This window comes from Saccostrea cucullata, unplaced genomic scaffold (assembly GCF_032062105.1).
Source record: "Saccostrea cucullata isolate Sc308-1 unplaced genomic scaffold, CSIRO_AGI_Scuc_v1 ctg8605, whole genome shotgun sequence".
Classification (NCBI taxonomy): domain Eukaryota; kingdom Metazoa; phylum Mollusca; class Bivalvia; order Ostreida; family Ostreidae; genus Saccostrea; species Saccostrea cuccullata.
Genome location: NW_026936840.1, coordinates 40821 through 64472, shown reverse-complemented (window position 1 = coordinate 64472; position 23652 = coordinate 40821). Strand labels below are relative to the sequence as shown.

The 23652-nt window shown below is 35.8% G+C and overlaps 4 protein-coding genes across 4 annotated transcripts; 3 read left to right on the top strand and 1 right to left on the bottom strand.

The window, feature by feature from the left end:
* Nucleotides 1–218: 218 nt before the first annotated feature.
* Nucleotides 219–2818, top strand: LOC134246694 (uncharacterized). Its single transcript, XM_062729056.1, has 2 exons — nucleotides 219–360; nucleotides 924–2818. The coding sequence occupies exon 2, from the start codon at nucleotides 925–927 to the stop codon at nucleotides 2665–2667; it is 1743 nt and encodes a 580-aa protein (XP_062585040.1). The 5' UTR covers nucleotides 219–360; nucleotide 924; the 3' UTR covers nucleotides 2668–2818.
* Nucleotides 2819–2926: 108 nt separating this feature from the next.
* On the bottom strand, nucleotides 2927–5182 carry LOC134246695 (uncharacterized). The gene is made up of 2 exons (XM_062729057.1): nucleotides 5020–5182; nucleotides 2927–4562 (listed from the first exon to the last, which is right to left on the bottom strand). Exon 2 carries the CDS (start codon nucleotides 4559–4561, stop codon nucleotides 3095–3097), a length of 1467 nt encoding a protein of 488 aa, XP_062585041.1. The 5' UTR covers nucleotide 4562; nucleotides 5020–5182; the 3' UTR covers nucleotides 2927–3094.
* Nucleotides 5183–17687: 12505 nt separating this feature from the next.
* Nucleotides 17688–19966, top strand: LOC134246698 (uncharacterized protein K02A2.6-like). The gene is made up of 2 exons (XM_062729060.1): nucleotides 17688–19295; nucleotides 19475–19966. The coding sequence occupies exons 1-2, from the start codon at nucleotides 17688–17690 to the stop codon at nucleotides 19964–19966; spliced, it is 2100 nt and encodes a 699-aa protein (XP_062585044.1).
* A 179-nt stretch (nucleotides 19967–20145) lies between these two features.
* Nucleotides 20146–22188, top strand: LOC134246697 (uncharacterized protein K02A2.6-like). The gene is made up of 3 exons (XM_062729059.1): nucleotides 20146–20236; nucleotides 20593–21860; nucleotides 22012–22188. Exons 1-3 carry the CDS (start codon nucleotides 20146–20148, stop codon nucleotides 22186–22188), a joined length of 1536 nt encoding a protein of 511 aa, XP_062585043.1.
* Nucleotides 22189–23652: the final 1464 nt, after the last annotated feature.

Genomic DNA, 23652 nt, shown 5'->3' with positions numbered 1-23652 from the left:
TTCTGGTCTCTGACCAGTAGAGCTAAAAATTGTTTACAGACAGACAGACAGACAGACGGACGGACGACGGACGCATTACTATCGCATAAGCTCTTCTGGTCTCTGACCAGTAGAGCTAAAAATTGGGTCATCAGGGGCAACAACTCATTTAAGGAAGATAACTCTTGATGAAAACTAAAATCTAAGGAAACTCACATAAATGGCTGAGTTCCGCAATGTCTTATTTCTGGAGTTATCTCTCTTGAAAAATCGCTAGATGTCGCCAACACATTGACTTCCGGGGCGTTTGTTGTTCAACTTGTGTTGTGTACTCACAGTACTGATAATTGCAATTTCTGCGTTAGACAAGGACATACCAAGGTAAGATTTGCGATATATCTGTATAATTAATTTATTTAAAGATTTATAACCATTATCTAAACGTGGTAAATGGTATACAAATAATAAAATATAAATGCTCAGCGTTTTCGCGTGGCATTTAAATATTCAACTGAATTGGCTATTGCAAGGTCTAAGATCGACCCTGTTCGAACCGAATGTAGATGACATTGAAATTATGATTTAATAACTGTTTAATATTAACAGTAATGTAATATTGTCGGAATAATTGAATATGTGACCATCCAACAGCGTTTAATTCTGAAAAAAGGGGGTGTCTTTATTAATCCGAGATTCCTCTGACTCTAAGCCCCGCTTTTATTTTATGACGTTTGTCCGCACATGTCATAAAATAAAAGCAGGGGTTAGAGTCAGGGGAATCTCGGATTATGTCTTTATATGATATTGATATGATATCAATAATTGTTTACATAAATTACATCTTGGGATCCTAATTACATTCAATTTTTATGAAACCCTTTTAAGTTATTTGGGCACTGTGTGTTTTCTGAATCTGTATTAATATACAATATTGAATGTTTCAGAATGTCTTCAAGCACTGATGATGAAGGTGAACCATCTCACTTGTCTCTAGAAGAAATTCAGTCATGGAAAGTTGTTGAACTAAAAAATTGGCTTGAAAATCACAGGCTTAAAAAATCTGGGAATAAAGAGGTATTGGCAAAGAGAGTTTACAAAGCCATGAGGCATGGTTATGATTCATCAGAAGATTTCATAGATACAGATGAAGAAATAGAGAAAACTGTTCCTGTTCATCCTTCAACAGATTCATGGAAAGAACTTGACTCTACTGATATTCCTGAAATTTCTCATAAGGCCATTGATATTTATTTTAAATGTCATAAAAATCCTGTAACTGGAGAAAGGTTAAATTTCGAGAGACAAATGAAAAAAGCAAAGCGTCTGTGCAATGAAGGGTTCATAAGAGAAATTGAATACAATAAAGGAAACAGTGATTTTTGTTACATGCGATCAACTTGTCTTCCATCAATGAAACAGACTGTTCAAGTTGGATTTGGAAAAAGTGCTAAATATTATTCTTTGAATGTTTGTATAAAGAAAAAGTCAGGCATTGTTGTAAATGCTTTATGTAATTGTAAAGCCGGAGAGGCAGGTCTTTGTGCTCATGTTGGAGCATTATTGTATGTACTTGTAAAAACAAAAAATTCCTGTACATCTAATCAGTGTGTGTGGAATAGACCTACACCTTTGAGAAGAAAACCAAGTCCAAAAAGAGTTGGAGATATTAGTTTTTCAAAAACAGAAAAAGATAATATTGTAGACAAAGTTCGTCCTTTCCCAGGCATTTATAATCCTGGACCTTGTCAAAGTGAATGCAGCTCATTTTTGAATGATATTTTGGATGGCTTAAAAGATATTTACCCACAATGTGTCTTGTATCAAACTTTAAGAGCAGAGCATGTTAATATAGATTCCTTTTTGAATATTTTTTTGCCAGATTTTATGTATAGGGACAATGTAAATCTAAAATCAAAAGAATGTGTTGAAAATTTTAAATCTTTTGTAAACAATATGAATATAACAACAGAGGTTAGTGAACTGTTAGAAAAGGGAACTAGAGGTCAAAATTCAAATGTTAACTGGAGAAAGGCTAGATGCAATATCATTACTGCATCAGTAATGGGTGACGTTGTCAAAAGAGTAAAGTCCGAACCAGACAATTTAGTCAAGAAAATTTGTGGATACGTAGTAGTACCAGATTGTGTAAAAAGTATCAGTTATGGTCGAACAAATGAATCTGTTGCTTTGAGTGATTATATGGAGCGACATTTAAATTTGTGTGGTGATGTGAAGATCGAGTCCTGTGGACTATATGTCAACCCTAAGTACCCATTCCTTGGGGCCAGTGTTGATGGACTTGTTACTTGTGTAGAATGTGGTACAGGACTTGTCGAAGTCAAGTGTCCTTATGGAAAACAAAAAAGTCCTTGGAGGAATATGCCTCCGACAAAATGTGGACAAGATAAACATTTTTTTTGCACTGAAAACAATGGTGAACTTAAATTAAAACAGAACCATAATTATATGTACCAAGTTCAAGGCCAGCTAGCATTATATGAACTTAACTGGGTTGATTTTGTTGTTTATACAAAAAAAGGTATATCTGTTGAAAGAATTCTTTTTGATGTTGGAATCTGGAATGATATGGTTCCAAAGATGAAATCTTTTTATACATATGGTGTTGTACCAGAACTTTTCACTAGAAGAATTCAGCGAGGAAAATCACTGTACATGTATAACATTTGATGTACATTTGTTAATAATTTGAATATTGCATAGAATGATTCTATTTGATTTTGAACATGTGTACATAAAACTGTTAACACTCTGAAACTTTTATATTTGCATGAGAGCTTAGATTCATCTGTAAAAATATTGAATAAAAACAAAAAGGTTATGTGATTTATTTTATTTATCCACATCTCATTTATGATTTCAAGGTCCAAGTGTACATATTTCAAGTTTATTTTCAAATGAATGTTTGTATTTCACATCGAATCGTCAAAATTCACATCACCTTGAAAACCACAAAATGTGATATACTTTAAATGTGTTTTTTTAATCATGCATTTAAAAAAAATAATTCCTGGAAAGTAAATTTCCTCATAACAGGAATAAAAATAATTATACATGTTAGGGCATCCAGAAAAAAATCTAGTTAATTATATTTATGTCACTTCAGAAGTGGAGGCAATAAGTTAGTTAAAGATGTACAGATAACTATAATTTGTTCTGATAAGTGCACTTCTGAAATTGGTAAAACTGAGTTCACAATATTGTAGTTTTTGATCTGTTCCATCTTCATTTCAACTACTATTCTGGCTGAAGCTATTCTATTTGTTTTAAAGAAATCATGTTTTGACATCTGGCATGTACTTGATACTCGTGGTGGAACATTCAATCCAACATCAGCTGGTAACAAATCTTCTATTGTGAAACCTTTATCTGCCATTACAACATCACCTGGTGACAGTTTTGGAAGAAATCCATCGTGCTGAGTAATGTGTCTGTCTGACACATTCCCACCCCACAGTCTTGACACAAAGGTTACCATACCACTTGGTGACACACCAATCAATATTTTAAAAGTGTTTGAATGTTTGTATTCGGACCACGTCATCCACTGTGCCTTTAAAGAGGACGGTTTTTCAATAAAAAATTCTGTGCAATCAAGCACAATTCTAGTATCTGCGTGCATGCTAAAAAGCTTTGGTAAGTTACACAAAATCTGCTCTCTGGAGACCCACTTTATTAAGGATTTGCAGTGATCATAGAGGAAGTTAATCCAAGTGTTCATTACTCGTGATACTGTCGTTTCGGACACCCTGAAAATATCAGCAAGGTGTTCCTGAAGCAGCCCTAAACGAAGTCTCATGCAAACCATCAAGAATTCATCCACTGGTCTCAAGGAACGTTTTCTGCCAGGCTTTTTAACCCCTGGTTCATGATACGACTTCTCACCCATGGACCTTGTCTCTCCCTCCCAGTAATTGAGTTTCTCTGCACCATGTTTCTGCCTCAGCACTGCAAAAAACATCCAAAAAATTTGAAAAGTTGCAAAACCTGTATAAAATCTTGTTTTAGAATCGTCATCTTTCATATCTTCATATGTCATCCTAGGCAAATCTGCCTGAACTTCAGCATTAACAGTAGACAAAGGGCTGCCAGTCGTCTGGGTTGCAGTTGAAACATGTACACAATGCTCTTCTGTATTTGTGTACGCATCTTTTGAATAAAAATATTTGAGGTCAGTTTGTATTGCAACATCATTGTACATTGACACAGGATTATCTTGTGGATTTTCAGTATCACTTTGCCCTGAACCATCATTTTGAAATGAATTTTCAATTTTTCTTACAAGAGGTCTTCGGGATTTTGTTTCCTTTTTGGGTTTACTTGGAAAAATTGTGGGAATCGATTCCTCAGTAAATGTTCCCTCAAAATGAACACTGCAAACTCGTGTGTGGTCTTTTACAACCAAATTTGCTCTCACATGTCGAAGTCGCTGAATCCAGAGACGCTTAATATGGGCCTTTTTCTCCGACATAGGGAAGCGATGCAATATTATTTTATTTCCATATTCATCCAATGTTTGAGAAGTGTTGCTGCATCCAGGAACGCAGCAATATTTCTTCCCCATACTGGAAAATAAAAAGTACATTGTAAAGTACTTAAAAAGGAATTTTTTTTAAAAAAAAAATGTTACAATTGACATTCATGTCCTTTTAAAATAAATTATGTTATGAATTCAAAATTATTTACATGTTACTGAATTGTTTTGCGAATTAAACAATGCCTTTTACACAACGGGGGGGGGGGGGGGGGGGGGGGGCAATGTTAGATTTTCTTATGAACACAACTTGACAGCTGTAAATATTCATTCCTCGTCGAATAAAAATAAATTCTATACTTTAAAAAAATAGATATATGTATATAGACCTTTATAAATATTGACATTTTTTTTTCTAGAATATACTAGATCCTTATGGTTGTTGCATGTGTATTAGATTCAAGAACCAACTCTGTACTGCTTTTATATTAATATGCATCGTAAACCAGTGTAACATCCTAAATACGACCGCTATTTAAATCCCTTACCTGGCTTGTCAGTGTCCTCGATACCGATAGTGTGTATTTTCTCGACGCTTCTTGCTTCAGCGATTTTGTTGCTTTGTGTATTGACGCCCCGGAAGTGGAGAGCTTCACAGTTAGGGACGATAACTCGTATTAAAAAAACATTGCGGAACTTGGCCATTGGTATGTAAAAAGTTTATTCCATAATAATGACACAAAAATTACTTTTATATTGTAATCTTTATATAAAATTAAAGAACATTAAATAATAAAACATACTGGTCAGAGTGTTATTAAAACCAGAAGTCTCTGTCGAGACTGAAGCTCTACTGGTTTGTACTTATAGCAAAGGAAGAGAAAAGTACTTAAGCAATTGGGAATTGAAACTTTACAACAGCAATAAATAGAACAATGATCCTTGATAAAGTCTCTTTATGTTCTCAGTGTAGTCTACTTGTGTGCCAAGTTATATTGAAATCAGACCAAAACTGTAGGAGGAGTAGCATTTTGAAACCATTTTACAGAAATTTCTATTTTTAGTAACCACGACAACACCGTTCAAGGAAATCAAAAACCGATAAATCTAATTATGTATCTTAGTGTAGTCTACTTGTGTGCCAAGTTATATTGAAATCAGATCAAAACTGTAGGAGAAGAAGCATTTTGAAAGAATTTCACAGAAATTTCTATTTTTAGTAACCACGGCAACACTGTTTAACGAAATCAAACACCGATACACAGAATTATGTATCTAAGTGCAGTCTACTTGTGTGCCAAGTTATACTGAACTCAGACCAAAACTGTAGGAGGAGTAGTAGCATTTTGAAAGAAATTTCACAGAAATTTCTATTTTTAGTTACCACGGCAACACCGTTTATCGAAATTAAAAACCGATATCAATAATTATGTATCTTAGTGTAGTCTACTTGTGTGCCAAGTTATATTGAAATCAGACCAAAACTGTAGGAGAAGAAGCATTTTGAAAGAATTTCACAGAAATTTCTATTTTTAGTAACCACGGCAACACTGTTTAACGAAATCAAACACCGATACACAGAATTATGTATCTTAGTGCAGTCTACTTGTGTGCCAAGTTATATTGAAATCAGACCAAAACTGTAGGAGGAGTAGGAGCATTTTGAAAGAATTTCACAGCAATTTCTATTTTTAGTAACCACGGCAACATCGTTTATCGAAATCAAAAACCGATACACAGAATTATGTATCTTAGTGTAATCTACTTGTTTGCCAAGTTATATTGAAATCAGACCAAAACTGTAGGAGGAGTAGCATTTTAAAAGAAATTTCATAGAAATTTTTTATTTTTAGTTACCACGGCAACACCGTTTATCGAAATCAAACACCAATACATAGAATTATGTATCTTAGTGTAGTCTACTTGTGTGTCAAATTATATTGAAATCAGACCAAAACTGTAGGAGAAGTAGCATTTTGAAAGAATTTCACAGAAATTTCTATTTTTAGTTACCACGGCAACACTGTTTATCGAAATCAAAAACCGATACACAGAATTATGTTTCTTAGTATAATCTACCTGTGTGCCAAGTTATACTGAAATCAGAGCAAAACTGTAGGAGGAGTAGCATTTTGAAAAATTGTTTACAGACAGACAGACGGACAGACAGACAGACAGACGGACAGACAGACGGACGGACGACGGACGCATTACTGTCGCATAAGCTCTTCTGGTCTCTGACCAGTAGAGCTAAAAATTACAAAATGGTCTTTTTGTAAAAATAAACGTTCAAGTTCATAATGTCATTTGCAACATGCATTTACCATGGAACATTAACATTTTGAAAGAGAAAATATTTATAATTACACATTACACAATATACATTAGAAAAGTCAAAACACTTTTCCCTTCAATTACATGTATTTGAACACTTTTTTTTTTTTACTTTTTTTGCAAGCCAAAAATTATGAATGAATCTCATAACTCAATGTACAAAATTAATTTGTATAAATGAAAATGGTCTGAAGTTCTGCAAATGTGAATTGATAACTATGTCTAGAATTTAAAAATGTACACAAAAGAATAAAAAAAAATTTTAAACAGAAATACTGAGGTTAAAAAATTGATAGCGACAGTAAATTGTATCAAAGCAGAGTGATAAACATTTGATACAGAATGACTTAGAAAATAAATTTCAAGATTTGAATAATGACACAATAAATAGTACTTGTGATATAAATGTAGATACTATAAGGACTCTGACAGTAAGCTCATAAGGTATGTGTTATACTAGTAGAGGATCCATAAAACAGACCAACTTGTTTAGATACAATTGATAAATTTATGTGGCAGCAAAAAATTCACACAACTTTGGGACAATATTTTGTAGAACTTTAGATGTTCCAGTCACTCTAGGTTTGCCATCACTGGTTTTGGGAGAAAACATAAATTAATCTATTTTCACCATCTCTGTCATAGCTATAGATCAGTTTTAGATGAGAAAGTGCGATCGTCTCTGCCAGACTCCTCTTCATGAAACTTTACCAATCAGCACACACACATACCCGTAGTTCTTTGATTTTTCAGCATTGAACACCTGTTGAAAATGAGAAATATAATTGTACTACAGATGATTGTTTCATACAGATTAATAATGTGCGTGTGATTCATTAAAAGTTTGCAGCAGAGATTATTCCCTCCAACATGATAACCTATACCCGGGGTAGTCTACTGCATGTAGTCAAATATTTTTCTTACACTGATTCCTGAGCAAATTGACGAATAAACATTCGATTTTAGAGCCACCAAATTTAAAATATATGTATTTACTAAATGATATAATAAAACTGTTCATACCTTCAAAATCCTTTCATGTATTAATAATTGTAGGTTTAATGTTGACGACAAGTTGTTTATCTTCTGAGGGTCTCCCACAATGAACTGTGGATTATAGCTACAAAAAGGATAGATACAATATTATATTACATGCAATTATTTAGATGCATGAACATGTAAATCCTATTTATAAATTATATGCCTTGACCAAAATGTCATGGTTTCAGATGAAAATTTAGATGAGGAATTGAGCTCCAATGTTTTATACTAGTTGTCAATGCCTAAATTATATTTTATTTTAGTTGTCAATGCCTAAATTAGATAACATAAATTCCATAAACAAATATAAATATAAATACTTACCTTTTACAATCTATGTATTGAGTATTGACACTGAAGTTCTGCATCCCTTTGAATTTTCTCAGCTTTTGTGAACATCGATGGCAACTGCAAGCAATTTCCGCACTGTATGTACCACCTAACCCAAGTTTCACTCACATTTAATTGCTCTCTTGCAAGAGAATAATGGTCCGAAGTGATTTGAACACAATTTAAGGCAATGAACATCAAACTCGATGGAGTCATATTACGAACTCTTAGTCTCTTACTGGTTAAAATTAGGGTCATACCATAACAGCATTCCTCACAAACATGCATGGAATCACAAATAAGGTTATTTCACAAGTACGATCTTCTAAAGCAACTAGGCGCTTGTCAAATTATGTCCTTTGTTGAACCGTTCCTTCCCTGTCCGATTTTTCATGGGCGCCGCCATCTTGAATTTTATAGTCTCGGAGACATCGTTTTATTTTAAAAGATGTACATTTAGACGTATTTAAACGACAAATTTGTTATCATCTTGTTGTTTTCTTTAATTATCTATCAACTGAAACAAAAATATTCAAATTTTGGCCTTTGATATTGACTCGAACTGAAAAAGCATTTTATCCCGTAAACTACCGAGATCAATCCGAAGTTTACCGAAAATTACAGCCTATTTGTACAATGGATACCTTAAGATATGTCGATATTTAAACTTGAAAGTAATTTTCGGGCATTTAGTTTTTTATTAAATTGTTATATATGAATAATAATCCAGTTGAATGAAAAAAGTATGCATTAAAAGATTCTTTACTTATTCTTGAAAGCTACAGGGTAATTCCGAAAAATGCCGAGCTTTTATACTCAACTGTACATTCGATTCCTTAATGCAATGCATCGGCGAAGAAAAGTGCGGATTTTGCACTTTGATCCAATAAATTTTGTTACGCAGTCACCAGTGGCCAAGAGTCGCCCGCACTCTACAAGGGTTATAGCGTCTGCTCTAGCGTCGCAAAGTAAGGAGTTGTTCTGTCGCGGGTTCGAATCCTACTGCGGGACGTGGAGACCGGTCCTTCGGAAGATCGGTACATGAAATTATTTGTTGCACTTCTTGTAATATTATTATTTAATACAAAGTGATCATGAAGATAAGCTGGTGTTTACCATGATATATATTAAAAACATGGTTTATTCTTAATTGTTAGCTCTATCCTCCACTCTTAACATATTTAGAGTTTAAGATATCATTAGAAATACTCTTTCTAGGACCAAGGTTTAAAATGAATCGTACTAATTTGTTCTGGGTTACATGTAATCTGTGTTTAAGTTGCTTGTTTATTCCACAATACCAAGAAGAACAGGAATAGTCAAAATAACATTGTATCAAGACAGAACATAGGGTCTTTCTAGACTGTGTATATACTTAGACAAGATGCATTTCTATATAAAACTTTAAGTCTAGCATTAACTATTTGTTAATGCTTAAAACAATATTTTCACAAGAAAGAAACTTGTCAATACAGATTCCTAAATATTTAACACTTTCAGAACCTTTAATAATGTGACTATTACACAAAATTTTAAAATCTGTGATACTTTTAAGCTTTCTTGGAGGACCAAATAAAATAGATTTTGTCTTACCTAAATGGAGTGACAATCTATTGTCAACTAACCATGAAGACTTTTGTCAAGAACAATGCCCAGTTTTTGAGGAAAAATAGCAGGATCTCTGTGTGCATAAAAAATAGCACTGTCATCAGCATATAAAATTAATTGACCGTTATCATCAATACTGACAGCCATATCGTTGACATATATTAAAAATAAAAGAGGCCTTAAGATACTACCTTGAGGAACACCACAATTTATAGAATTAAAATCTGACGAAGTATTGTTGACATTAACTTGTTGTTGTCTACAAGACAGATAAGATTTGAACCACTCAGTGGATAAAACTCCTTAAACTTCTTAACTTATCACTAAAAGTGCATGGTCGACAGTGTCAAAAGCTTTTTGTATATCCAACATTACCATACCTGTAAAAAGCCCTTTGAATGTATTGCAATTAATAACATCTAACATATGTATTAAACAAGTTTCTGTTGAAAATTTGTTTCTAAAACCTGATTGGTATGAAAAGAACAATTGGTTATCGTTTAAAAAGTCTTAAAGTTGAACATGGAAACATTTTTCCAAAATCTTTGATACTATACATAGTATACTAACTGGCCTATAATTTCCAGGGAATTTCCTTTCTTGAATAGAGGCTTGACTCTTGCCATTTTAAAATCTGCTGGTACAGTACCAGTGGTTATAGATGATTTGTTTACAATCGACATTATAGGTTCCTTAATATAACAAGAGGCCCACGGGCCTTATAGGTCACCTGAGTATTGTGTAACAACTTTCAAACAATTAAATTTGGTTCGTGTTTTAAACCAAAGGCGATGAAATTCACAATTCACAATTTTGAAAGAGGCACCATTGTTTATCATAATTATTAACTTAGCATGCTTACTCTATTTACTTAATACCCAGAGGTAGATCGGAGTAACAAAGAGAAAATGCACTTCCACTTTATACCCAGTTGTGCACCTCAACCCAAAGGAACCACTGACCCAGGGTCCACATATTTCAAAATTTTGCAAATTTTATCATAAAATGGTTTATTAATACCAAAGAGCAGATTTAAAAGCATTAATTTATTTTCAGACTATGTAACCCCCCCCCCGGACCCAGGGGGCATTTAAAAAAAAACACTTTGCTAGATGCACCTTTGTTCATCATAAATATATATACTTGGATCATTGGCATAAAACCTAGAAGCAAAAGAAAATATTTTCAAAGAATTATTGTATTTTTACTATATAATCAATAGAGCCCCACCCTAACTCCAGAACCCCTGACCCTGGGGCCATAAAATTCACAAATTTGGAAAAGGCGCTCTTGCTCATCATAACTATGTGCTTTGTTAGTTTATTTAATACCCAGAAGCAAAGAAGAAGATTTTCAAAGATTAAATGCATTTTCACTATAAAATCTATAGAGACCCGCCTTAACACCAGAACCTCTGACCCTGGGGCCATAAAATTCACAAATCTGGAAGAGGTACTCTTGCTCATCATTACTAACTACTACTTATTTAGTTTATTTAATACCCAGAAGTAGAGAAGAAGATTCTCAAAGAATTAATGCATTTTCACTATATAATCAAGAGCCCCACCCCCTCTTTACACCAGAACCCCTGACCCTGGGGCCATAAAATTCACAATTTTGGAAAAGGTACTCTTGCTTATCATTACTGTGTGCTTAGTTAGTTTATTTAATACTCAGAAGCTGAGAAGATTTTCAAAGAATAAATGCATTTTCACTATATAATCAATAGAGCCCCGCCCTAGCACTAGAACCCCTGGCCCTGGGGCCAATGAAATTCACAATTTTGGAAAAGGCGGTCATTTTCAACTTATCTATGCACTTGGATTGTTTATTTAATGCCCAGAAGCAAAGAATAAGGTTTTCAAAGATTAAATGCATTTTCACTATATAATCTATAGTGCCCCGCCCTAACACCAGAACCTCCGACCCTGGGGCCATAAAATTCATAAATCTGGAAGAGGCACTCTTGCTCATCATTACTAACTACTACTTATTTAGTTTATTTAATACCCAAAAGTAGAGAAGAAGATTCTCAAAGAATTAATGCATTTTCACTATATAATCAATAGAGCCCCCCCCCCTTTACACCAGAACCCCTGACCCTGGGGCCATAAAATTCACAATTTTGGAAAAGGTACTCTTGCTCATCATTACTATCTACTTAGTTAGTTTATTTAATACCCAGAAGCAGAGAAAATGTCAAATATTAAATGCATTTTCACTATATAATCAATAGAGCCCCGCCCTAACACTAGAACCCCTGACCCTGGGGCCATAAAATTCACAATTTTGGAAAAGGCACTCTTGCTCATCATAACTATGTGCTTAGTTAGTTTATTTAATATCCAGAAGCAGAGAAGATTTTCAAAGATTAAATGCATTTTTAATATATAATCTATAGAGCCCCGCCCGAACACCAGAACCCCTGACCCTGGGGCCATAAAATTCACAAATCTGGAAGAGGCACTCTTGCTCATCATTATTATGTTCTTAGTTAGCTTATTCAATACCCAGTAGCAGAGAAGATTTTCAAAGAAATAATGCATTTTCACTATATAATCTATGTAGCCCCACCCTAGCACTAGAACTCCTGACCCTGGGGCCATGAATTTCACAATTTTGGTAGAGGACTCAATGCTCATTACATTCATGCCAACAGTTTGCCTGCTTGATGTCCAGGAGTAAAGAAGAAGATTTTTCAAGATTGGATTAATTTTAGTGGTTTTTGCCCCACCCCCCAGGCCCCAGGGGGGCAGGGACCATGAAATTCCCAATTTTTGTTCCCCTTCACCCATAGATGCTCTGTGCCAAATTTGGTTGAAATTGGTTCAGTGGTTGCAGAGAAGAAGATGAAAATGTTCAAATGTTAACACACGACACACGACGCACGGCGACGGACGAAAACAGATAGCAATAGGTCACCTGAGTTACTCGGGTGACCTAAAAAGCACCATCTTTTAAAAACCTTGCTGGTATATTACCTAAACCATGTTTACAATGGACATTATAGGTTCCTTTATATAAAAAGCACCATCTTTTATAAACCTTGCTGGTATATTATCTAAACCATTACTTTTATTAACATCCAAACTCTTTAGTTCTTTGTATATTAAATCTTCAGACACAGATCAAAGTACAAAAGTTTTGTTTTCTATGTTTTTATCTGCATAAAACTGCCAAATACTCTTGATGTGACACAAAACATATGTGAAGGACTAGGTTACTTGCTTACAAGTTTATATGCAATAGTGGCATTATTGATTTCAGAAAGGATGTGTAAGTACAAAAAAGCGATTTTAGAATTCAAGGATAATAATGCAGTATTAAGACGATTCTTCAGACATGACCTATCGAGTGTTCCTTTGAAGTCAAAATAATTATGTAAACTGATATATACAAGCATGTTCACCTCACCTGGCAATAACGCTGAGACTGCTGATAATTCGGCAAATTCATCTGAGTAGTTGAGAGATACGTACCCAAATACACCTGTAAATGAGTGAGGTCATAAGAAGGTCATGTCACAAGTCATTTAGAATACTCGTTTCAACTGCCGATACAGTAGGGAACTCATATTCTAAATATAACATAAATGTACATGGACTAGCGCGCGAAAATAACTCATTCAGGCACGTAGCATCGTTTTTGGAAGTGGGGGGCCAACCAGAGAAATTTTTTTTTTTACTTATCTGAAAAAGTTGACAAGCAAAAAAAAAAAAAAACAAAAAAAAAAGAAAATTAAGAGTTGCCGAAACTCGAAAATCCTAATTCGGGGGGGGGGGGGGGGGGGGGGGGGGGGGGGGGGGGGGGGGGGGGGGGAGTGGCCAACATTTTCAAAGCCAACTTACTATCACTTCCAATTTTTTCCCTACAATGATATCACTATACTATGGTTATAAAGTGGGGGGGGGGGGCAACCATCCTATCAATGGACATTTACTATAGTAAAGGTTATGTTGGGGAAAAAAGTGGTGGGGTGGGGGGGTGGGGGTTGATTTACAAAGGCTAAAATGACCTCGAGTGACTCTGGTTGATTTTAACAGTTCGTATGAACTTGTGTATCACGTAACGGTACGTGAACGAAAACCAAAGACATCACATCAGCGTAATGCATGTTTTCAAAACGATGTTTGCTATTACACAATGAAGAATTGTAATCATAAAAATTATAGAAATAATATAATTGTGTCTGAGCTTTATTCAAAATAATTTTTAGACCAACAGCATCGATATAAGTATTCAAAATATTATTATATAAGATACATCAGGTATTGACTTTTTCTGATAAACTTTTTCCAAGTACGTTTGTATCTACTAAATATATTTTATTCATTGCAAGGTTTCCGCGCGTTTGAAGCACAAAGCACCTTTATGAAGTACTGAAATCTGAAAATGTTTAAATTTACGCGCTATTAGCAACCGCGCCTGAATGTTTACTTGCATCCAAGTCCTATCTTTGCTATGTCCGATATTCGTAGCTATTGACATTGAAAATGAATTTTTCATGTTTAACATCAAAAATCAGGTTTAATGATTTGGTGTCAAGAGAGTATTGATATCTGTACAATGTTAAATGTAGTTTAATAAATAATGAATAATCAAAGTACTCAGAAGTACAGAGAGCCAGGCTCATTTACAGAGTAGAATGAATTTCTTACATGAATCACGTTTATATCTTGATGAAAAAATTATTTTAAAACTAGCAATATAAATGATAAGACACTGACAGTGAGTTTTTCAATCCTAATACCACGGTCCGATTTCGTCAGAATCAGAATTAATCTGGTACCGCAGCTGAATGTAAACAAACAGGCCAGTCTGGTTCCCTCTCCTGCTTTACCTCGTATGTGTAGAGAACTACGATAACACTGGTTATCAAAAACCCTTACGATAATGAACTATGTTCTTTGACTTAGGACTGAAGTTTTCAAAGTCATTACTACTAATGTTTATTTATAGAGATTAAACTTCGTTTTATTTTTGTTGTTTTATTTAGCGTTTGTATTATCTCAAAAGCGGTTGAGAGTAAGAAGTATATTTTTGCACGTAACTTTAAAAAGGCGACTATGGGGTCAACTTCCTGCCTTGAACAGGATGACATAAGCCGGCAATTGCTCTTTGAGCAATAAGCCCAGCTAAAAACTAGAAATATTAAGGCAAGATTCTTCTCTGGTTTCTGACTAGATGAAATATTCAAATCATATTTGCTTTTATGTCTTGTATATTGAGGTGTAAGAGATTAATAAAAAAATATCTTTCTTTCCTGGATCGTCACAACTGTACAACTTGAAATAGAAACTGCATTTGAAATCTCTCAGGGACTATATGTTTGGTGGAATGGTGGCGTATGAAAATATCTTCTTTTCTGCCTCTCAAAATTGTTATTGAACAATGGAAAAAATATATTAAATAACTAAGTTTTTCAAAACAAGCTAGAACTACATGTATGTAAGCTTTGAAAAGCTTTCATCAGTAAAACGTGTTTTTCTCTCTTAATGAAGGATCAAATCTTTGTTTTTGTATGATTTTGTATATTTATGTGAGAAATTTTCCAATGTGAAAATAAGTAAATTTAACAAGAAATCTGTGAGACAATACTCACTAGTAATACCCCCGCTCGAATGTAAATTAACATTATCATGTTGATAGAAACAAGTTCAATTACAGGTAGATGAACAGAAAAATATGAAGTTGACATCAGATTCATATCAAAATTAATCCCACCATATGGCATGCCTCAAGAAAGAGTGTACTAAAATTTCAAGCATCTGCTATGAATAGTTAATGAGAAAACTGTGACGAAAATTTGTTTTGTATGAAACAGACGCACAGACAAACAGGAGGTTGACATCGGGTTTTAACAAAAATGTATCCCACCTTATGGCATGCCTCAGGGAAGATTGTGTTAAAATTTCAAGCTTCTACAATGAGTAGTTGCTGAGAAAACTGTGACGAAAATTTGAAACAGACAGACGCACAGACAAACAGGAAGTTGACAACGGATTTAAACAAAAATGTATCCCACCGTATGGCATGCCTCAGTAAAGATTGTGTTAAAATTTCAAGCTTCTACGATGAGTAGTTGCTGAGAAAACTGCGACGGAAATTTGTTACGGACAGACACACGAACACACAGATGGAAAGACAGACACACAAGGGTAAAACAGTATACTCCGTCTCCTTCGGAGCGGGGGTATAATAAAGGACGCATATAAATATAACAAATACATTGTATATCAAAAACAATCGAGAAAGAATAGATAAATTCGGATAGAAAGTATCCATAAGAGTTTATTTATGTCATTTTATTGACCATATATGGTAGTATCTTTTAATGCAAAAAAAGATCTAATCTTTTGAAATACAAATAGGCATCGCATGATTGGCAACAGTATTTTTTTTTATTCTTTAAAGTGATATTATAACGGGAAAACGAGAGAACAGACCAGAGTTTTTGCGTCACGCAAATTTTGTTCAGTTTTTTTTGAAGATTGATTGATGGTATATTGTTTAACGACCCTTTCGAGAATTTTTTACTCATATGCAGACGCCACCACTTGCCGATGGAGAGCTGCAAATTTTGTTCTATGCTCGGCTCTAATGGCCCATGAGCAGTGAGGGATCTTTTTCGCCAGTACCTACTGCGACACGTCCCGTTTATATTCTGTTTATACGGTCTCATCCGAAATATCGATCTCACCGTACGTCCCACAGTGGGATTCGAAGCCATGACGTAAGGATCAACTCCTTTCTTCGCGACTATGGAGCAGACGTTCTAACCACTGCGCCACGCGGGCGACCCAGCAGCAGAGAAAAAGAATTTCAAAGAAATAATTCATTTTCACTACGTAATCTATTTAGTAATGGATTTCACTATTTTCGTAGAGGACTCAATGCTGATTACAATCATACAAACAGTTTGACTGCTTGATGTCCAGCAGTAAAGAAGATTTTTTAAAAAATGCATTGATTTTAGTGGTTTTGGCCCCAGCTTCAGGCCCAGGGGGACAGGGACCATGAAACTCACAATTTTTGTTCCTTTTTACCTATAGATGCTTTTTGCCAAAATTGGTTGACTGGTTGCAAAGAAGAAGCTGAAAATGATCAAATTTTAATACATGACGCACACCGCATGACGACGGACGAAAACAGATAGCAATAGTTAAAATCATATAGACTCATCATCTTGCCTTGTCGTCATTAAGTTTTGTTATAAAACTTCTCTTACGTAAAATAGAACAGTCACCAATCGTCTCGGTATGTAATTAAAAAGTTTGCCTGAAAATAAGACTTACATAACAAAAAACAAGAAATATTCTGAAAGTGGGTGTATTTGGCATGTGTTCTGCGAAACTCATGATTACAAACGTTTATATTTTAAATGTGCACAATTTAGTCGGCTGACAGCAGCTAACAGACATTACATAATTATAATTTTTTTTATTTCTTTGCACTAAACGGAATTGGAAAATATTATATTAAAGTTCGAAATCCCTAATCAGCTTGTAAGACTTATGCAATAGATAGATCACAGTTTTCTTAAATGAAATATGTGGAGATAACGAACAGTATTCCAAACTCAAAAGTTCATTTCACATAACACATGGACCCCGAAAACATCACAGCTGGGATCAGATGCTGTAATATCCTGTAACTCAGTCTATGGTCAAAAATACTCAATATTGTTAATTAGTGTTACCCGTAATTGTGTGTCTCGTGTTCGTATTGGTTTTGTATTTTATGTTATGTGCACATGTTCCGGAAAAATAAATATGCATGTAAACGCACCAACTGAGCAGAGTTTTCCTTTCAAAATATAACATTGACGACGAGGACAAAGTGATCGACATGTCATTTCAGCTTCCGAATTTCCCTTCCTTCGATTACGCAAGTGACAAAAGTAATGCTGGTCCGAGATGGGTTTCCCGACTTGAAAATCTCTTTGTCGGAAGGAATGAAAATAGACAACGGGGAGAGAAAACGAGCCCTACTCCTTCACTATGCCGGAGAAACGGTATATGATATTTATGAGGCCGAAAAGAAAAACTCAGAACCTACTTACGAAGCTACGAAGGGTATCCTAAAGAAGTATTTTGAACCAAAGAAAAACACTCAGATGGAAATCTACAAGTTCAGGACATACAAACAGAACGAAGGTCAGTCTCTAGATGAATTTGTAACTGAACTCAGAAAGCTCGCAAAAACTTGTGAATTCCAGAATGTTGATAAGGAAATTTTATCCCAAGTTATCCAAAATTGCCGTTCGAATCGCCTCCGTCGTAGAGCTTTGAGAGAACCAGATAAATCATTAGATGACATACTAACTCTGGGTAGAACACTCGAAATTGCTGACTCTCAAGCAACAGAAATGGAAAGGGAAAGCGTAAATAAAGTGAAAGCAAAAACAGAACACAGGATGTCAACAAGAAGTGAAACTGGCTACAAAAAGAAATGGTCTACATCTGAGAGACAACAGAAAACACAGAATCATCCAGTCATGTGCAGGAACTGTGGTGGCGAATTTCCGCACAAACAGAAACCTTGCCCTGCCAAAGGAAAAAAATGTAATTCATGTCACAAGCTAAACCACTTTGCAAAAGTATGTCGCAGTCAACGCTTCAGGAAGTCAAATCCAGAAAGGCGAGTGTACGAGGTCCAGGATTTCGAGGAACATAAACACTGCACAGATGAACCAAGCTCAGATGAAGAATACACATACAGTATACAAGAACAAGTAAGGTCAGTACGCAAGACTCCTATGACATCACTAAAGATCAATAAGAGACACTGCAAACTAATGATTGATACTGGTGCGACAGTAAACGTGTTGGATGAAACGACATACAAGTACCTAGGTTGCCCCAAGTTAAAAAGGGACAAAACAAAACTAGTGCCATATGGTGGAGGAAGCCAACTTGAAGTTCTGGGAAATTGTGAGCTGGAGGTGGAAACGAGAAACAAATTTGAAATTTTCCAGTTTCATGTTGTTAAAGGAAGTCACAGTGCTTTGCTTGGATATACAACAGCACCTCAGTTGGAACTTGTCCATGTTGTTAGTCAGACCACACAGCCAAAGTTAGAAGTGAGATACCCAGAAGTATTCAAAAATAAGATTGGAAGGTATAATGGAAAGCCAGTCAAGCTCCACATTAACTTGGATGTTAAACCTGTTGCTCAGAGAAGCAGGAGGACTCCTTTTCATCTGAGACCCAAAGTTGAGAAAGAAATTCAAGCCCTGCTGGAACAAGACATCATCGAGAAAGTTGGAAACACCCCAACGCCATGGGTTTCGCCAATAGTTACACCACCTAAAAAAGATCCTAACGAAATTCGACTCTGCATCGACATGCGTGAAGCGAACAAAGCCATAGTAAGAGAAAGACAATGCCATAGTAAGAGAAAGACGTGCTACCAACAGTTGAAGAACTTATCCATGAACTTAATGGCGCAGCAATCTTCAGCAAACTTGACCTTAAATCTGGATACCACCAGTTGGAACTTGAAGAACAGTGTAGATATATCACAACATTTAGCACGCACTCTAAAGGACTATTTACATATAAAAGGCTGAATTTTGATATCTCGTCAGCCTCAGAGATTTTTCAAGAAACAATAAGAGGTATTATACAAAACGTTAGAAACGCAAAGAACATATCTGACGACATCATCGTGTACTGAAAAACCCAACAGGAACATGACAGCGCACTTGAAGCAACACTACAGGCACTTCAGAAAAGTGGACTTACAGTCAACAGTAACAAGTGTGAACTCAACAAGGACAAAATCACATTCTTCGGTATTGTATTTTCCAAAGATGGAATATCTCCAGATCCTAGAAAGGTGAAAGCAGTGAAGGAATCAATACCCCCGACAAATGTAGCAGAGTTACGCAGCTTCTTAGGGATGACGAACTACTCATCTCGTTTCATACCACACTATGCTACTATTACTGAACCGCTTCGCAGTCTTACTCGTCAATCATCAGACTGGAAATGGGACTGCAAGCAGCAGAACGCCTTTGACAAGTTGAAGGAAGAACTGTCGAGTGAAACTGTAATGACTTATTCCAACCCATCAAGTGAAATCAATGTGCATGTTGATGCTAGCCCTATCGGACTAGGAGCTATCATGACTCAGAAACAGAAATCCATTGCATATGCGAGCAGAGCCGCAAGGCCGTAACTAGGCTCAAATATTTAGTGAGGCAAAGGTGCTGGGTATTTTAGTCCCAGATGGGGCAAGGGTAGTACCTGATGGTCCAGATCTGAACGTATTAGAAGATTTAATCTTGCTATTTTGTACAGTGGTTATAGCCTGTGAACACCTTACATCGACATATACATGTGGAGACCGTCCTTTGGATGGCGCTAACATTGTATGCCACAGTAAGAGATGACACAAAAAAGTTAATCATCTTGAGTGACCCGGAAACCAAGCAGCCCTCCACCGGCAGTAAGTGTCTCAATATGAATGAGAAAATCTTAGAAGGGATGTTAAACAATCAAGCAATTTACAAAACAAACGTTTTGAATTATATTTTACATGCGTTCTAAATGGAAAACTAGTGAGATGAACGTTTTGAATTATATTTTACATGCGTTCTAAATGGAAAACTAGTGAGATGAACGATTTGGAGAAATTGAAACAAAAGTTGGAAATATTTATTTACTATGAAGACACATAATTTTATGTTTCATATTACAATGTAAAACTTTTTCACTTTTTTAGAAAAATGTAAAATTTTAGTGAGGCATTTGCCTCACTTGCCTCAATGGTAGTTACGGCCTAGAGAGCCTTAACTGATACAGAATCAAGATACAGCCAGACTGAACGTGAAGCATTAGCTATAGTATGGGCCTGTGAACACTTTGACATATACATCCGTGGCGCTAACAATGTAAACATTATTACAGACCATAAGCCACTGGAGAAGATATGGCAGAAGCCGAGACCACCCTTGAGAATAGAGAGATGGGGTTTACGTCTCCAACCATACAAACTTACTATCAAATATGAACCAGGATGCAATAACCCTGCTGATTACATGCCACACAGGAAAAACAGTGCCGCACGAAAAGAAAGTGCTATGTTTAATAGCCACACAATCAGTGCCGAATGCTATGTCACTAAAGATGCGAGTGAACGAGATCGAACAATACAGAAAGCTATAGAGTATACACGTAATGGACGATGGTACGAAATGAAGAATTTGGATGACCATCCAATAGACATAGAGGAACTTCAGGCATATAGGAGCATACAAGATGAACTTGTACACTGTGACACTGTCTTACTTCGAGACAAAAGATTAATTATGCCGAAATCGTTGAGAGACCAAGCTATTAAAATTGCTCACGAGGGACACCAAGGTCTTGCGAAAACCAAGGCATTCCTTAGATCCAAGGTCTGGTTTCCAGGAATAAATGATAGAGTAGACGACTTGATCAAAGACTGTTTAGCTTGCCAAGCAATAACCCAGTCAAGACAAATGGAACCACTTAAAATGTCAGAATTACCTCAAGAACCCTGGAGTGCTCTCAGTGCTGATTTCTGCGGACCACTACCATCTGGCGATTACCTTTTCGTCATTATTGATGAATACTCAAGATACCCTGTGGTAGAAATAACAAAATCTGTATCAGCCCACAGTGTGATACCCATATTGGACAAGGTACTGTCTACCTTTGGAATTCCAAAAGTCATCAAGACAGACAACGGAAGTCCGTTCAACTCACATCAATTTAGAGAATACGCTAACAATACCGGATTCACTCATAGGAAAATTACTCCAAGATGGCCTCGAGCAAATGCACAAGCAGAAGCATTTAACAAACCATTAATGAAGATCAAAGCAGCCGAGATAGAGAGGAGAAACTGGAAGCAGTCAATGTTCCAATTCCTGAGACAGTACAGAACAACCCCACACAGCTCAACAGGAATAAGCCCTTTCAAACTACTGTTTAATAGAGAGACAAAGACAAAGCTTCCATCCATCCCAAGGAAACAAACCAGGAATGATGAACTCCTGCGTCAGAATGATGAAATCTCAAAAACAATGATGAAAGCCGATGCGGACGTAAGAATGAAAACAAGACAGAGTGATATTCGGATTGGCGACCATATACTATTAAGAAATGAAGTCAAAGAAAACAAGACCACACCTGCGTATGATCCTAATCCTCACATCGTGATTAGCAAAAAAAGGAAACATGTTAACTACTAAACAGACCGAGAGGAACGTAACACGAAACACATCATTCTTTAAGAAAACAAGACATCGACCCCAGACGACAGAAGCGGCTGATGAAGAAGAGATTATAGATGCCCCAGTGCAGAGAAATCATTCGACAAACCCAGAGGTTGAAGACGATGACCCACAAACACCGCGACCCACAAGACGATGACCCACAAACACTGCGACCCACAAGACAAAGGAAGCAGCCTGCATACTTACAAGATTATGTGACGCGTGTGTATGTGAATAATCAGTGAGGGGCATAATAATCCCCTAAAGTATTCAGTATTTGTTTGTTTATTTTGTCTACATGTCAATTTATAAATGTTTATTATGTATCACAGAACAACCAGTATTTGTTTAATATGTATTATTGAACACTCGTAGATCTAGTCATTCGATTTAATTAAGTATTATTTGAATATAAAAAGAAACTCTAGTCAGAAATTTATAACCATGTTAAAATTGAAAATATCTGTTTGAAGAATAAGGTTTCAAATCTAAGAAAGGGAGAGATGTAATATCGTGTAACTCAGTCTATGGTCAAAAATACTCAATATTGTTAATTAGTGTTACCCGTAATTGTGTGTCTCGTGTTCGTATTGGTTTTGTATTTTTAGGTCACCTGAGTAAACTCAGGTGACCTATTGCCATCTGTTTTCGTCCGTCGTCGTGCGTCGTTCGTCGTGCGTCGTGTGTTTACGTTTGAACATTTTCAGCTTCTTCTCTGCAACCACTGAACCAATTTCAACCAAATTTGGCACAAGGCATCTATGGGTAAAGGGGAACAAAAATTGTGAATTTCATGGTCCCTGCCCCCCTGGGGCCTGGGGGGTGGGGCAAAAACCACTAAAATTAATGCAATCTTTAAAAATCTTCTTCTTTACTCCTGGACATCAAGCAGTCAAACTGTTTGCATGATTGTAATCAGCATTGAGTCCTCTACCAAAATTGTGAAATTCATGGCCCTGGGGTCAGGGGTACTTGTGCTAGGGTGGGGCTAAAAAGGTATATAGTGAAAATGCATTATTTCTTTGAAAATCTTCTCTGCTCCTGGGTATTAAATAAACTAATTAAGTACATAGTTATGTTGAGCAAGAGTGCCTCTACCAAAATTGTGAATTTTATGGCCCAAAGGTCAGGGGTTCTGGTGTTAGGGCGGGGCTCTATTGATTATATAGAGAAAATACATGAATTCTTTGAAAATCTTCTTCTTCGCTCCTGGGTATTAAATAAACTAACTAAGTACATAGTTATGATGAGCAAGAGTGCCTCTACCAAAATTGTGAATTTCATGGCCCCAAGGTCAGGGGTTCTTGTGTTAGGGCGGGGCTCTATTGATCATTTAGAGAAAATACATGAGTTCTTTGAAAATCTTCTTCTCTGCTCCTAGGTATTAAATAAACTAACTAAGTACATAGTTATGATGAGCAAGAGTGCCTCTACCAAAATTGTGAATTTTATGGCCCCAGGGTCAGGGGTTCTTGTGTTAGGGCAGGGCTCTATTGATTATATAGTGAAAATACATGAATTCTTTAAAAATCTTCTTCTCTGCTCCTAGATTTTATATAAACTAACTAAGTACATAGTTATGATAAGCAAGAGTGCCTCTACCAAAATTATGAATATTATG

Coding starts and splice junctions, on each gene's coding strand:
- LOC134246694 (XM_062729056.1), top strand. CDS start 925: ATGTCTTCAAGCACTGATGATGAAGGTGAACCATCTCACTTGTCTCTA.
- LOC134246695 (XM_062729057.1), bottom strand. CDS start 4,561: ATGGGGAAGAAATATTGCTGCGTTCCTGGATGCAGCAACACTTCTCAA.
- LOC134246698 (XM_062729060.1), top strand. CDS start 17,688: ATGCTGGTCCGAGATGGGTTTCCCGACTTGAAAATCTCTTTGTCGGAA. Junction 19,296..19,474: donor GTTGGAACTTGAAGAACAGT/GTAGATATATCA, acceptor AAAACCCAACAG/GAACATGACAGCGCACTTGA.
- LOC134246697 (XM_062729059.1), top strand. CDS start 20,146: ATGGCGCTAACATTGTATGCCACAGTAAGAGATGACACAAAAAAGTTA. Junction 20,237..20,592: donor CAAGCAGCCCTCCACCGGCA/GTAAGTGTCTCA, acceptor TAACTGATACAG/AATCAAGATACAGCCAGACT. Junction 21,861..22,011: donor TGATGAAAGCCGATGCGGAC/GTAAGAATGAAA, acceptor ACTACTAAACAG/ACCGAGAGGAACGTAACACG.